Genomic DNA, 14,960 nt, shown 5'->3' with positions numbered 1-14,960 from the left:
TTAAAACCCTGCAGTAAATATACTCAAGTGAAAAAGCCAAGTCAGGACACCAAAGGTTCTTGTACGCATTATTACATGGGTTTCAGTCCATTTTCAAATGAATGCTGACGTGCTAATAGCAAAAGTATACTCACTGTGTACAAGAAAACAGAAATCCTTCCACATCAGCAGCAGGGCAAGCTTTGTAAAGCCTTCTGCATCATACTCCACGACGCCTCTAAGAAATAAACACACACACAAACTTATAAAAATAAGGTATAAGAGAAATAGAACCAAGTAAAGAATGTATTTACAAAGTCAGGGTACTGAATCCAAGATACACTTCAGGTGAGTGTTAGTTACCACAGGAAGGATGTGGATTTGGAATGACAGCAGCTAGGTTTATGTGACACCTTTGCCATTTACTATCTATTATGCTCTCAGGCAAATCACTTAACATTTGGAGCCTCAGTTTCCTCATCTATAAAGCAGCAGTTAGCAATGACAGTATTCCTAAGTTAGGATTATATATTATTTTTTTCCAAGGCCCTTGGAATCCTTTCACTTGTGTCCCTGTCCTCCCCACTGGGTGCAGAACAAAGCAGAAATGTTAGCTGGGTGGGCACTGGGTTTGGATGGGAGGACAGCTCCTGACCACTGAAGGGCCTAGGCAGGATTCGGGCAGGCTCGCCTTCCCCATTTCCCTCTGAGACTCGGTGCTTGGGGGATGTCACCATAATGCGACTAACTGCACACTGAGGACAGGATTAATGTTCTGTCTCATGCACACAGAAGGCCTTTGCTGTCCTTAGATGCCTTCCCCCTGGCCGAGTCAGGCCGATCAGACCATTAATACTGATGCCGCCCTATTCGAGTCCATAAATAAAGGAACAGCTGCACCCACTGCAAAGATAAAGGAACTAAGGCACTGAAGGCTAAGTGATTTGCTCAAAGACTATTTTATATCATTCAGATTTTCTGACTTAAGTCAACAATTTTATTCACCAGTTTATACTTCTTTTCATGAATTTATAACTAACTCAATATGTTACAACACTAATATTTAAACTTTTTAGAGCCTGTATCATGTAAGCAAAAACAAACATATAATCCTCCTCACCATGCATACAGGAGCAGGCAAACATAGACTTACAGTTGTTCGTACAGAAAATATTACAACAATTGATGAATAATAACAAGAATAAACTGTTTTATGTCCTCACAACTGTAAACCTACTTTCCCCCACCCTGTATAGTACAGCAATATACTAGTATTTGTATATAATTTAGTAGTTTTATACAAGTACCACTGTATTATATGCTTAATAAAACATATACAAAAATGTACATTAAAAAAGAATAAAATTTAAAACAAATGTAAATGCAATTTTCATATTTTTCTTATACGACCATGGAGTGAGGTGGGCACTGACCCTGGGATACGTGGACTCCACTTTGGAGGTCATTGTGCTAGCTTCCGAATTTCAATTATATATACTAAAGATGACCTTACTCAAAAATTATGTATACTAAAGATCATCTTACTTAAAAATTATATACGCTAGAGATGATCTTACTCATAAGTGGTGTCATTTATTAACTACTGTTCGTACCATAAGTACTTTCTCAAAATGTTCATAAATAAAGCTGAAAAAATCTAAAGGCCCCTGTGAGAGACCGTCACACTGTTCAGATATTAACAGATCAATTCTGGAGGCAGGAAAAGTTCCACTATGGACAATGAGAAAATTTCCTGACATTGTTTTGATGAGTCAGAAATTTTGCTTATAATTATACCACAGTTTGTAAAATTATATCCCAGGGGATGGCCAACCTTAGTTTTTATTTCATTTTCTCTCTCCTCTTCCCACTTTCCTTTTGTCCCAATTTCTTCATTGACTTGTTTGGTATTTTAATTTTGTGCTGCTGTATCTATCTTCAGGTACTTATAACCCTTCTCTGGAACAGGGTGGGCTGTGATCAGACCCCTGAAACTCTAGTGCTTGCCTCCCTCCCCCCCCAGGGGGGTAGAAGGAGCCATCTTCACTGCAGCCTGTGAGGAAGATGCAGTCCTCCCCCTCTCCCACTGAGCTCCACCCTGACAGGCTTGGTGAGGCCTCTGCCACCACATTTGGAAACAGAGTGCACAGCAGCACTGCCACTGGCCACTGGAAGGAAGGGGTGAACACAGGTACAGCAGCAGGAGGACATGCCCGCCCTGTCACTGCAGTGACATGCTGCCCTTTTCCCCTTGAAGCACCTTCTTCCATCTCCTAATCCCAAGTGGGAGTCATCTGTGTGGCACTGTCGGGAATGGGGGTCCTGTCGGGAGACCTGAGTCCTGAGAGCCCTGTCCCCACCCTGGCTCTGTCTCTCCCTGGTGTGTGACTGCTGCTGGGTTACTAAACTTCCCTAAGTTTCAGGGCTTTCATCAGTAAGATGTGTCACTCACACCTGCCTGGTCCACCTCATGACGACTGTGAACTGAGGGAGGTGACAGTGTTCTGAGAACCGTGAAGGGCTCTAGAACAAGCAGGTATGGCTGCCGTCATTCCTGCTGTGTTGGGGCTGGTCATGCTGCTGCTCCAGGGAAGAGATTTCATTTTGTTATTTGCTAAAGAAGCTAAAAAAGTCTTCCTAGGAGCTTTAGTGTGAAAAACATACCAAAAAAGAAATATATGAAATGCATGCTGTAAGGTTCTCAACGACTTCTTTTAATAACAATATGCTGGTCAATTTAAACTGAAAAGGGAATCGCCATGAAAGTTCTGGAAACTAATTCTGGGTCAGTGCTGTGTCTTAGCTCTTAGATCAATGATTTCTGACTGCATCTCACATGAGGGTCATCAGGAAGCGAGGGCATTGCTGACATATGGTGCAAGCCAAGAAGGACTTACGTGCCAAAGTGGCTGAGGAAAGCAGCAATATACTCTCTTCTTTTGTGATAGCCTTGAATCACATACTGCACCTGGAATAGGAACCCAAGGCTGAGAAATTCTTAAATGCTTTATTATGAAAAGTTTCAAAGATTTGGAGAAGTAGAAATAATAGCAAAATGAACACCCATAGTCCCGCCACCTATATTCAACAACTGAATATTTTGTCTCGGTGCTTCATCTAGTCATCTACCTACCTATCAATCTATCAATCAATCTCGCTGAAACATTTCAAAGGAAATTAGAGACATCGTGATAGCTCACCCCAAATATTTCAACATGCATCTCCAAACAACAAGGCATTTTCCTGCTTAACCACAGTATCATTATCATATCTAACAAATTCAGCAATCATTTCTTTGAGTTCATGTAGAATCCTGTCTATCTTCAAAATTTCCCAGTTGTCCCCAAAACATTTTTTTGAAGCAGGGTATAATCAATCAGGGATCAGGCAATTTAATCTGAAAGTCTTTAAACTAGAATAATAGTGCCTCCTAGGGTGTGTGTCCATGTGTCTGTGTGTGTGCCTGCACATGCATATATGACACTGACTTGTCAGCGAGATCAGGCAAGTTATCTTGTAGAATGTTCTGCATTCTAGATTCTCTCATTATTTCCTTTTCCCACTACCCTTTGTGTTTCCTATAAATTGGAAGTTAGAGCTCACAGTGTGATTAGATTCAGGTTAAATATTTTTGGCAAGAAAATGTCACAGTTAATACTGGGTTTGATCACTGGTTCAGGTGATGACAGCCAGGTCATCCCACTGTAAAGGGCCGTTTCCTCTTCGCCACAGTGAATAATGCAATGGTGTACTTCTTGAAACATGTGAAGATCTAGTTCCCATAACTTTTCACCTAACGGTTTTAGTATCTGTTGGAGATGTTTGTCTGAATCAATTATTTCATTAGGACCTGAAAAAAAATCTTTGAATTCTACCATTTCGTCTGTATTTATCAGTTGGAATTCTCTGTAAAGAGCTTCTTCTCATCAAATAAAACTATTTGGTTATCCTGAACTACAACTCCTATTGAAAAGGCAGGATGATGCTTAATTCTTTCTTTTTAAATCCCTAATATTCAGAATAAGAAATGCTGCATAGGAGATTTTATTTTGCCTTGTTATCACCAAATGACAGTTTCTATTAAAAAATTGTGAACTCAGTAAGCTAGGCATCTATCTGAAAGTTAGTTATTTACCCATCAGCTGCTAATACAAAAATATATTCCTTATAATGTCCCTACAATGGCTGCAAGGAATGGTGGGAGAAAGCGACCCCCCAAATTGTTTATACTGGCTATAGCCACAATGAGTTTCCATGGCTAACAAAAGCTCGAGATAAAGTGCTTGAAATAACCTTGACACAATTGGTACTGATAGCCATGTTGTACCTTTAAAAAGTAAAACAATTCTATTTATATAATGGGGATTTATGTCAATTTATAAAAACAGTGCTTACTTTGCAGTCTTAATGCAGGATCAGAAATGTTATTTTGGGAAAAGAAAAACAGATGATAAGTTTGCTTAAGTGGCTTTGTTTAAAAAGCGGATGAAAACAGTTCTGTGTACTTGATTTTAAAAACAGAAAACCATTTTAACAGAAACCCACAACAACACTGGCTACAAAGATAGATTCCAATGTAATTATGGAAATTCATTTAAAGAGATCATTTCTAAAAGCAGCCATACTGTCCTCGTTTGTAGCAAGCAGAAGAACATCAGTTTTAAAAGACAAGAAAAATTAATGAAAGGGAACCAGATAAGAAAAACAAACTGATTCTTGTATTTCTGGGGAATTGTATTACAATTTTTTTGAGTAAAATGTCTGACAGAAATTAATCTCAGTTGGAGAGCTTTAAAAAAGGCTTTCTACTCAGTTCTGGGAGACCAAATCTGCATCTTTCTCCATGACACTGGGACACAGATTTGAGGCAGTGCAAAGTCCCTCAGTATAAATAAGAATTCTGTCCTCTGATCGGTTTTTTAGGAGGGGAGAGGCTGGGGGAATTTGGTCCAATGAAAAGCAACCACTCCATGGAAGTTAAATACCCTGGAATCTGTGCCAAGCCCACAGACTGCAGAGTTGCCAGATTTTAGTTTCTCTGACATTTAAAAAAAAATATTGAAGCCTTTGAAATATTATTGTACTTTTAAGATATTTTCTATGCAGAGATGAGCTGTCTTCTCTTTTTCTTTTTTTTGAGATGAGCTATCTTTTGAATAAAAGAGACAAACAAAAGATTTATTTTCCAAGGCAATGTGAACAAATCAATAGGAGCAAAGAAAACACTACTTTGGGAATTAAGCAAACTGAGTCAGTCCACGTAGAGAAGAAAGTCAGTATTGCTTGTGGATTCATATTTCCAGCTTTTAGCTAAATATACTAGCTGGACATACTTTTAAAAAATATCTGAAAACAACCACTAATGCAAATTTAGCTACTTGCCAATGCAATGGCTCACTGATGCAGCTAACAGAAAGCTTTAGATAATCCAATGTGCTTGGCCATAAGACCAGCTGACCCACAAGCCTTGTCCCTAGGAGCAGGACTCTGGCAAAATGCTCCGAGACATGACAGGGAGAACTGAGAACTGACTTAGCAAGTGAAGCACAGAAAAGCAGCAGGAGATGAATGCAGCTCTACAGAATTAACCTGATATTAACTAGTGACACACACACACACACACACACACACACACACTCTCACACATACACACATGTACGCACAGACTCGTGGAAAATGAAGGGGTTCAAAAATGTTAAGCCGTGAGAAGGTGTGGGTTCAGTAAATAATTAGGGCATAAAGGAAACTCAAGAAAGGGGGGGTACAGGGTGAGGAAGAGGGGACACCTGTAATATTTTCATCAATAAAGATAAATTTAAAAAAAGAAAAAGAAAAGGGAAATACAAATTGAAAAGGCAAGACTGGACAGGAGGTCAGAATCCCTAGAAAAGGAAGAAAGAAAACAAAGAAATAGAAGCTGATGAACTGTAACTCAAAGTCAGAAAGGCCGACACGAGGAGGAGGCAGAAGCTAGAACGGGCCCAGTGCCTGCGCAATGCTGTTGCGCGGGCCTACACTGGAGGAGGGGCCTCACTGGGCAGGCATTGTCCTTACCTTGTTGGTGAGCAGGTGGCACACTTGAGGAACATAATCAATGAGACATCCTCCGCCTGGAAAAGCTGGAATATGAAGAGCTGAGGAGCCTCCAAGTGCACTGAAAGGACAAAGGACAAAAGTACAATGGACACTGTTCTTCAGGCTCAAGCAATTGAAGAAGTGATCCCCCAAACAGACTTGGCTTCTCTTATCAAAGTCTGCCCACCGAACTGCCTGAATTAATGACGGTGGGAGTACGGGCTACACTTTATGATTGCATTTCTGTGTTTCAATCTATTCTGTTAAATCAGCATGTTCATTTAATACATGTCTAACAACTAATGATTAATAACAACTAATGATCCTATCACTCAACAGTAAAAATTAGCAAATTTTAATTTAACATGGATAAATGTCTTACCAACATTAATGGGTTGTACCTGTTACTGAAACGTATACTTTTACACTCCTCATTATGCCTAATTCATTGCTGGGCAAAGATAAGTCATTCATTAAACACCTCAATGGAGCTAAACTGAACTGCTGCAACATTATAACACTGTGCTGAAGGCACCAGTTCTGTTACCTTGGGCAGCTCTCTTGGGCTTCACCTCCCTCTTTTTTAGTGTGAGGCAGGTGAAGGGCAGGCATAGCAAACTCCGGGTCTACTCAGCCCAGACAGGTGATGCAAATGAGTGGAGAGAACTGGAAATTTTATGCACAGTGGGAAGGGCTCTCCACTACTCAGCTCCAGCTGTCCTCTGACATGTAGGAACATGATCCTGGTTTGACCGTATGCTAATTTTTCAAGTGAAGCCAACAATCCGGATTATTTAATCTCTCAATTTTTAAATGGTGGCAACTAATTAAACACTTTCTGAAATACTGTACTACCTGATCCCATGTATGTGGGCCAAGAGGGGTAGGAAGTCTGCAACTAGTCCAAATAAATGTTGATATTCAATTCATCTACACAAGATACAGTAAAAAATCACTGATCTAAGAACTAAGGCCCAGCGTTGATCCATTAATAGCTCCCAGAACTTTCATGGAGATTCCCTTTTAAGTTTAAATTAACCACCATAAGATTACTAAGAGAAACTGTTCAGAACCTTATAGCATGCATTTCATATATCCTTAACCTTGACTTCATCTTTCCTACTCTTATTTCTTTGATCCTAATTTGTTTTTCTTATTTGAATTTTATTTTCATGTACTATATATTTATATAACCCCTTAAGCCCTCTCTATAATATGATGGAACATAAAAAGACCCCTAACACCCCTTCATGCTGTGATTATTCATTATCCAAGTCCCCACGGCTATAAGATTATAAAAGGAAGCAAAATGATTCACAGTAACAGTCTAGAAAATCATCCCTACATAGTTTGGAGCAGATAGACTTGGTCTAGAGTTTGTGACACAGGAAACAATCCACAGAAAAACCAAAAGGGCTCCAAACCAGCCTGACTCCCTACTGACTACAAACTTCTGAAATTAATTTTTCTGGTAAAAATGAGTATTATCTTTGTTTATTTATGGGAATGAAAACCCACAAACAAATAAAATCCCAGGTGACATGAGAAAGTCAACATGGAGTAGAAACATTCGCCACAGCCTTTTTCTATTCAGATGATAGCTAAAAAGCACAACTCCGACAACTGAGGAAATGATGACAGCAGTGGACTAAGTATGACATTAATGAATCATCTACACTCTGCCACTGCACAGAAACAGCAAGAGCATCACTCCCGCTTGCTTCTCGCAGAGGAAACACTGCATCAGATTTAGCCTAAACTCTGACGGAGGCCAGGAAAATTCCTATGACTTCTCATAAGCTGGAGGAAGGCTTTGAATCCCACCTATTGCATTAAAAAGTCCATGGAGGGCACACATCTAACCAGAGGTTTTAATGGTACCATCAGGATGAAAAACTGATTAAGAAGAAAATTCTATAGTACAAGAAGAATGAATCCAATATTTACACCCATGGTTCCTGGTGAAATATCTGCGTGACACAGAGAATACCCCCAGGCCTCTCATAGCTCACTCAGAGAAACAGTCCTTAGCGCAGTAAAGCTCCAAAAAATAAACTAATTTGGACACTTCCCTGGAATTGACTGTAATGGACTTTGGCCTGCATAAAATATTACAGGGTAAGTTCTGAATCACTCATTAATTTGAAGACAAGAAATGAAAATGGTCTGTGGATCATCCTAGGAACGGAAAATTCTCCCCTCCCGAAACACAGCCGCTAACCAAACACGGCCTGCAACGGGAAAGACGCAAGGTGCGGAGAAACCCAAGCCCAGTTGCTTGGCTGCAGGCCCCTCTCTCCGCACTCGTTTCTGTGCTGATCAGGAGCTGACCCTTGTTGCTGGGTGCTTTATCATTATCTAATTCAATCCTTCCACAATCCAATGAGGGAGGAATCATCACTGTAATTTCACAGGTAAAGACATCGAGGCTCAGAGAGCAGAAGAAATGTCCCTGGGTTCACACAATTAGAAAACAGTCAAGCCCAGATCTGAACCTAGGCTTGTCTATGGCCAGAGTCCGTGCCATTACTGCTGAATCTCTCAGAGCAAAGGAGTTTTATTCCTGAAGGGCTACAGGGATGGAAAGAACAGTGGGTCTGGTTGCCAGTGAGCTGCTGGGATTCCAACAAGGCTAACAGGCTTCCAGCAGCCCTCGGACCACCACTAACGCAGGCGCTGTGACGTACAGCCCACGTCCCTTTACAATTTTCCAAGCTAGCTCAGCAAGCTTTCCTCTCTGTTCCGTTCATATCTCATCCTCTCCACCCCAACCATCAAACAACCTGATCCACTGAATCTTGGATGTGAGGGACCAACTGCTCTGTCCTAACTGTGAATGACTGACAGCTGTGCAGGCTAAGCCTCAATGTGTGAAGCACTTCAGATACTGTAAAGGATATTTTAAACAAGAGTTTATTTTAAAGGACACTTACTGCCCCTTTATTGAACCCAGAACAGTAGTTCCTTACCGTGTGAGGGTGCTGAACCTGACTTCCAGTGTCACAGACTAATATCTGCTGCTGATTCATGTATAAATATCCGCCTAGCGGGTAAATATTTAACAGCTTGCTATAGCCTGAATGCCGCCCTGATCGTGCTGAATAAACAGGGTTAAGTGCCATAAAATAAAAGAGCTATTATGTTTTTAAAGGGTACAAGATGAAGGTAAGACCTTGTGATCTATAATTATTTAATATTCATGAATCAAAATACATAGGGCTGAGCATGTACAACAGAAAACTCCCTCTGTGCGGAGATTCCAGGGCTCACTCAGCTGTCCCCAGGAATGCAGGGCTGGCTGGAGAGAAGGCAGAACCTGACCAACCCATAAGTGGCTGGCTTGGGGCTGGGAAGGGGCAGAGGAGATGAAAGGGACCACTTGCTGTTGATTCTTCTGATCTCTAGAGCAGTGCAGTAAGAAGGGGGGAGGACAAAGGTGAGGAAAAGTCAACTGGTGTAGCAGTCTCAGGCTGACCTTGAGAGGAGAAGGCAATGAAAATAGCTATTTTGAGAAAGTACTTTCTAGCTCTTTATGGACTGAAATGAAAGAGGAAATTAACTGATGATTCTTAGAACTGAAGTGTAGATATATATTAGAAGGACAAGGCCAGAGTCTGAGAAGCCTTTCCAACAACGGGGTGAAATAGAGCAAAAGGTAACCTAAAAAGCATTTCCTGTCTCATTGGCTCTAAAAGTCAAATATAAAAACGGTCTACGTTAAATGTATTAATACTGTTTTCCACGCAAATACAGCTAATAGAGCCCTTTGTGAACCTTGCTCTGTTTGCAAATATTCAGAACATCTCCAATATTGAAGATTTACCTTGGCTACAGTGCAACAGCAGAAAGGAAATACTTTTGAGCATTTTCACATGAAAAAGGACAGGGAATCAGTCTGTCTGAAAACTTGACTGGGGACAATGGGGTTTTGATTTGGACCCACTATAGAACAGCGATTCCCTCCTCCCTGTGGAGGGGTTCTACCTTATCTGCCAAATAAAATGAACCAACCACAGTTTGGCACTGGAACAAACCAGAAGGGCTGGTGATTCTCAATTATAGTTCTTCCTTCTGCCAAGTTTGCTCTTTGGTCTACTCAACTTTCTTACCAGGACAGTGGGGATAACACTATTCTCAAGAAGATCCATCTCTCTCTCAAAGGTTAAAGGGTTAGAGTAACAATTAGAGTTACATTAATATTCAAATAGTGCCAAGCACGCCCAGTGAGACTTCACTTCAAAATGCCTCCGGTCTGAGTGCTCTATGTCCAAGGGTTATGTTGAGGTGCAGTCACAGACACTTGGACCAGCCTTAGTGTCCTGCTTTGCCTCTGAATAGGGTCTGGGAGAGAGGAAGTTGACCCACTTGCCTCCTCCATAGTATGACTCAGGGGAGTGTTGGAGGCTGAAGGGTGGGAATGGGAACTTCCACTGGTCCCCAAGTTAAGAGAAATCCTAAGGAAAGGAGAGCCTTCAATTCAACAAGCACTGCCTGCATGCCTAATTCTGTTTAAGGTCTTGTGTTTCCCATTCTGAATATGTGACTAGGGCACCACCGTTAATTCCCCTCAAGGTAGAAGAATGCCAGGGCCCTCAAGAATCTGGGCACTCTAATGTCAGAGTATGCTTCCTGGTGGCCTGCCAGGAGAGCCATTACAATAAAACAGAAGTCACTTATTTATTGAGTATCCACTTTTGCCAGGCACTCTAATAGGCATTTCATTATCTCTAAACCTCACAACGCTGCCAAATAGACTTAATTAGTCCAATTTACAGATGAAGAAACTGAGGTTCTAGGAGTTTAAATATCTTGTCCACGGTTACTCAGCAAGTAAGCTGCAGAAATGGGCTTGAATCCCTATGCTTCTGGTTCCAAGCCTCTGTCTGTTTCCATTTGAAATTCTGTCATAGAAAGATGGTGTGAAGTTTTAAAAACTCTCATCCCCCTATATACTAAAACAGTGATATAAGTGGCTAAAATTATCCTCAAAAAAGAGCTTTTATCCATAAAATGATCAACTTGTCATCTCATTTTTTCTTATCTTAAGATATCATATGTCACAATAAGTTAACTTGGTAGGATAAAAAATCATACATAGGTTCTTTAAACCCAGTAGTATATAAATACTCTTTTTTTTTTTAATTGAATTTCCTTTTCCTAGTAAAGCATTTTCTAGAGCTATTGTTAGCCCTCACCTCACTTTATAGATTCAACTTTGAGCCATCTCAAGAGTCTATGGATCACTCAGTTAAACAAAATCACGGTGTAATTCAAGATGGAAAAATCTCAATGAGTCTAACAGGAGAAGAAAATAAAAGATCAGAATGACACGTTAAGTGTACAAGTAGGAGAAAATCTGGGGAGTGAAACTAGACAAGAAGGTCACTGAAACATCAATGTAGCCTGGCCGTATTAGATCTATGGCTCATCTGCTATTTCCACTAAACACACCTCACGACACAGACCAGGTCCTCATTAGAGTGCTCTACCACCGGCCTACTCCACAGTGGAGTACTGGATTCCAGTTCCTTTTCAGAGGGGATGTATAAATATGGAAATGTTCTGAGACAACAAAAAACAGGATTAAACACTCAGAAAATGTTCCTCTGGGACAAAGTCTAAAGATGCTGAAACTGCTATGTTAAGCTACTCAGAAGGCTATGGAATTATTTTAAAAAGTAATTTAAAAATGTGAGCGTGCTATATGAACACTTCAAACCCGCTGCCCTCTGCTTAGGAACGGTACACACGAGGGGAGTTCAAAAGACAATACGAGGAATTTAGCTGGACAATGAACCCTCCACAGAATGCAGTGGTGAAGGAATAACAACTCCATGTTTGAAGCACTACGTATCAGGCACTGCACTAGGTGCTTTGTCTATACAGTATCATCTCTTCCTCACACTAATCTATGAGAAGGTGGTGTCCCATTTTTGTAGATGAGAAGGCTGGAGTTGAGAGAAACAACATAACCTCTCTAAGGTCACACAGGTGGTAAAATGGCAGAGAGGCATCTAAATCCAGGTCTTTCTGGCCTAAATCTACACCGCCATCAGGTGACTTCTGAATGCATGTCAGGACCTGGCATCTGTCCTGACATTAGGTTCCACATGTGCTGGATTCATCAGGTTCCTTCTGGCTTGGGTGTTTCAGGCAGATACCTGGTCTGGCTGAGCCCCTGACGTTGCTTCCAGGAAAATTTAATAAATTGACCTAGGTACCTGAACTGAATGATTGGGGCCTTTTCATCCTAGGCAAATGAACCCCTGGAAACCTGGAAGAACTTTGAGGGCCAGGAGACTGAGGGACACTTTCCAGGAGAGAGGAAGTGGAATGCAAGCAAGGAAACTACATTAAAAGCAACACAAAGGATGGGAATATTGTAATTGCAAACAGAATATGTCTAATGACATGAACACTAACTAAGTTTTTGTTCAGATGTGTGTATTTTCAGTTTGCTAACATCTCAAAAAAGCTTTTAAGGGACAGTATTCTTAACAGATGTCCACCATCAGGATTTTTGTTAGCATGTAGAAAAGCATTTAAAGTAAGCTCCCTAAAACAACAATGATTTTAGCAGATGTTCTACTAAGATTTGGTATGAACTCTTTATAATGATGCCCAGCCACGCAAGATGAACAGGCTAAGGGAGAGAAAAGCCTTTTTCCTCTTGTTTCATTAAAAAAAAAATTTTTTTCTTTAATTGATTTCAGAGTGAGAGAGAGAGAGAGAGAGAGAAAGAAACACTGATTTGTTGTTCCACTTATTTATGCATTCATTGGTTGTTTCTTGTCTGTGCCCTGACTAGGGATCGAACCCACAACCTTGGGAAGATGCTCTAACCAAATGAGCTCCCCGACCAGGGCCCCCTCTTGTTGCATTTTGATCCCTGGTCTATTACTTGAAGTTGATTCCATCACAATTTCTTTAAGAAATGGAACTATTTCAAATACCAATTAGCAATGAGTGAATTTACTATGACTTTGTTATAAATTTACAACTACGAGGCTCCAATGAATGACTTTACTGCTCTGCTATTAACATGCAGAGGTTACTTTTCCTATGAATTACCTTTAAAACGTATTTACTGGGGAAAAAAAATCAACACATACATATATCAAATCACCACATACATTTTAAGTATTCTTCAATTTTGTCAATTATACTTAATAAAGCTGGAAAAAAAATCAATGCATACAATAGTTATCTTAGACTAAACCCACGGCATTTTTCTAATGCCCTCCTCCTCACTGCACACAGGTTTTAACTGTGGTCAAAGGAAGATGCAGAGAATTAGAAAACACTCACTCTGCCTGACCAGGACAGGGAAGGGTATCCACCCAACACTGATATTACTGAAGGCTCAGGTACATAAACAGATTTAGACAACTTCGTGCACACATTCCCCGTCTCTGTGCTCAAAGAGCTGGAGCTGGAGCTATATATAACCCAGGGTCCTGGTACACAGGACTTGACAACCTGTTTCCAAAGGGCTACTCAGTTGACTTTTTACAACAGCCTTAAAAGTAGGTAGCAGGTGTCAATATACTCATTATAGAGATGAGAAGACCAAGGCCTGAGATGGATGACTTCCCTAAGGTATTAAAGCTGGAAACAGTAAAACTGAGACTATAATTTTTTTCTGCATTAGTTATTTTCATGATTGCATAAGAATAATCTGGGGAGCCTGTTAAAGACTCAGATGCCAGGCCCCACTGCGAAACTGCATTTTAACAGCTTCCAGAGTGGAGGCAGGTGTAGGTGGTCCTCACACCACTGCTCTGTCCCTCACTCTGCTATGCAGAGCGGGGGCCGGGAATGGGGAAGGGTATGGTAAAAGCAGTTTTCCCATCCCAAAGGCCTCTCAGGTCACTGAGTATTTGAAAGGGCCTATAGACAACAGGAAGGTAAAGAAAACACAGACATGCTCTTCAGGAGCCTAACACCTAGTATGGGACATTTATGGAAACAACCAGGAAAAAAAGGTGACCACTGCTAAGTATAAACATAGGCAAAAGGAAGTACGTAACCACATACAGGTAACCAAAAGGCGGGGCAAAGGAGCAGTCTAATCAAGACGGGCTGCCGTAAGGGGGACACAGAGACAACCTAACAAGGCAAGGCACTGGGTTAAATGCTGGGAACTCTATGAACAGCAGACCACTGATAAAAGCATATTTCCTCCTTCAGGCTGCCCATGATATCTACTGGTAAAGGGCATCTACCTGGAGATATGGTGCTGGGTCCTGATGCAAGCCAATGGTGAAATGCACAGGAAAGAAAACCTGTGGTTAAAAAAATTATTCTGTTCAGTCATAGAGTGAGAGATGTCCTGGAGATAAATAAAGGCTGGGGTTTGAGACTGAATCTCGGCCAGTCTCATTACTTAACAGATCTCTTATACTGATAACTTCCAAATTTACACTCTAGCTCAGACCCTCCCTTAACTGGGGACTCATATAGCCAACTGCCTCCTCAACATGTCTACTTGGCTGTCTAAAATGTGCCTCAAATCTAACCTGCTCACAAGCAAACCCTGCCTGTAAAATCTACTGCTCCTATACTCAGCCCATTTCAGTCAATGGCTGCTCCAACCTACTGGTTTTTCAGACCAAAAACCTCAGTCATCTTTGACTCCTCTTTCCCACACCCCACATTCAATTAGCTGGGTCAAATCTACCATAACTTCTCATCTGAATGACTGCCTCCATGGATAAGCCGGGGCTGCTCCCACCCAGGGCACTGCCCAGTTCTGCTGCTGCTCCCTCTACCTGGGCTCTCTTCCCAGCCATCAGCAAGGCTTGCTTCCTCATCTGTTTCAGGTCCTATTCAAACATCACCTTCTCAGCAAAGCTTCCTGAACAACCATTTAAAATAACCCACCTCCATCTCTAGTGTCCCCTCTT

The 14,960-nt window shown here is 41.1% G+C and overlaps 1 protein-coding gene across 2 annotated transcripts in view; it reads right to left on the bottom strand.

Annotated features, from left to right (window-relative positions):
* BABAM2 (BRISC and BRCA1 A complex member 2) overlaps window positions 1-14,960 on the bottom strand; it is a 315,632-nt gene that overhangs the window by 62,088 nt on the left and 238,584 nt on the right. For both annotated transcript variants that reach the window (XM_016209812.2, XM_016209804.2), the window contains 3 exons: window positions 6,034-6,133; window positions 2,877-2,947; window positions 135-217 (listed from right to left, as the gene is read on the bottom strand). In XM_016209812.2, coding sequence (XP_016065298.1) covers window positions 135-217; window positions 2,877-2,947; window positions 6,034-6,133 — 254 coding nt within the window. The remainder of the gene's footprint in view (window positions 1-134; window positions 218-2,876; window positions 2,948-6,033; window positions 6,134-14,960) is intronic.

Source organism: Miniopterus natalensis, chromosome 13 (assembly GCF_054644295.1).
Source record: "Miniopterus natalensis isolate mMinNat1 chromosome 13, mMinNat1.hap1, whole genome shotgun sequence".
Classification (NCBI taxonomy): Eukaryota; Metazoa; Chordata; class Mammalia; order Chiroptera; family Miniopteridae; genus Miniopterus; species Miniopterus natalensis.
This window is presented reverse-complemented; position numbering and strand designations above follow the sequence as displayed.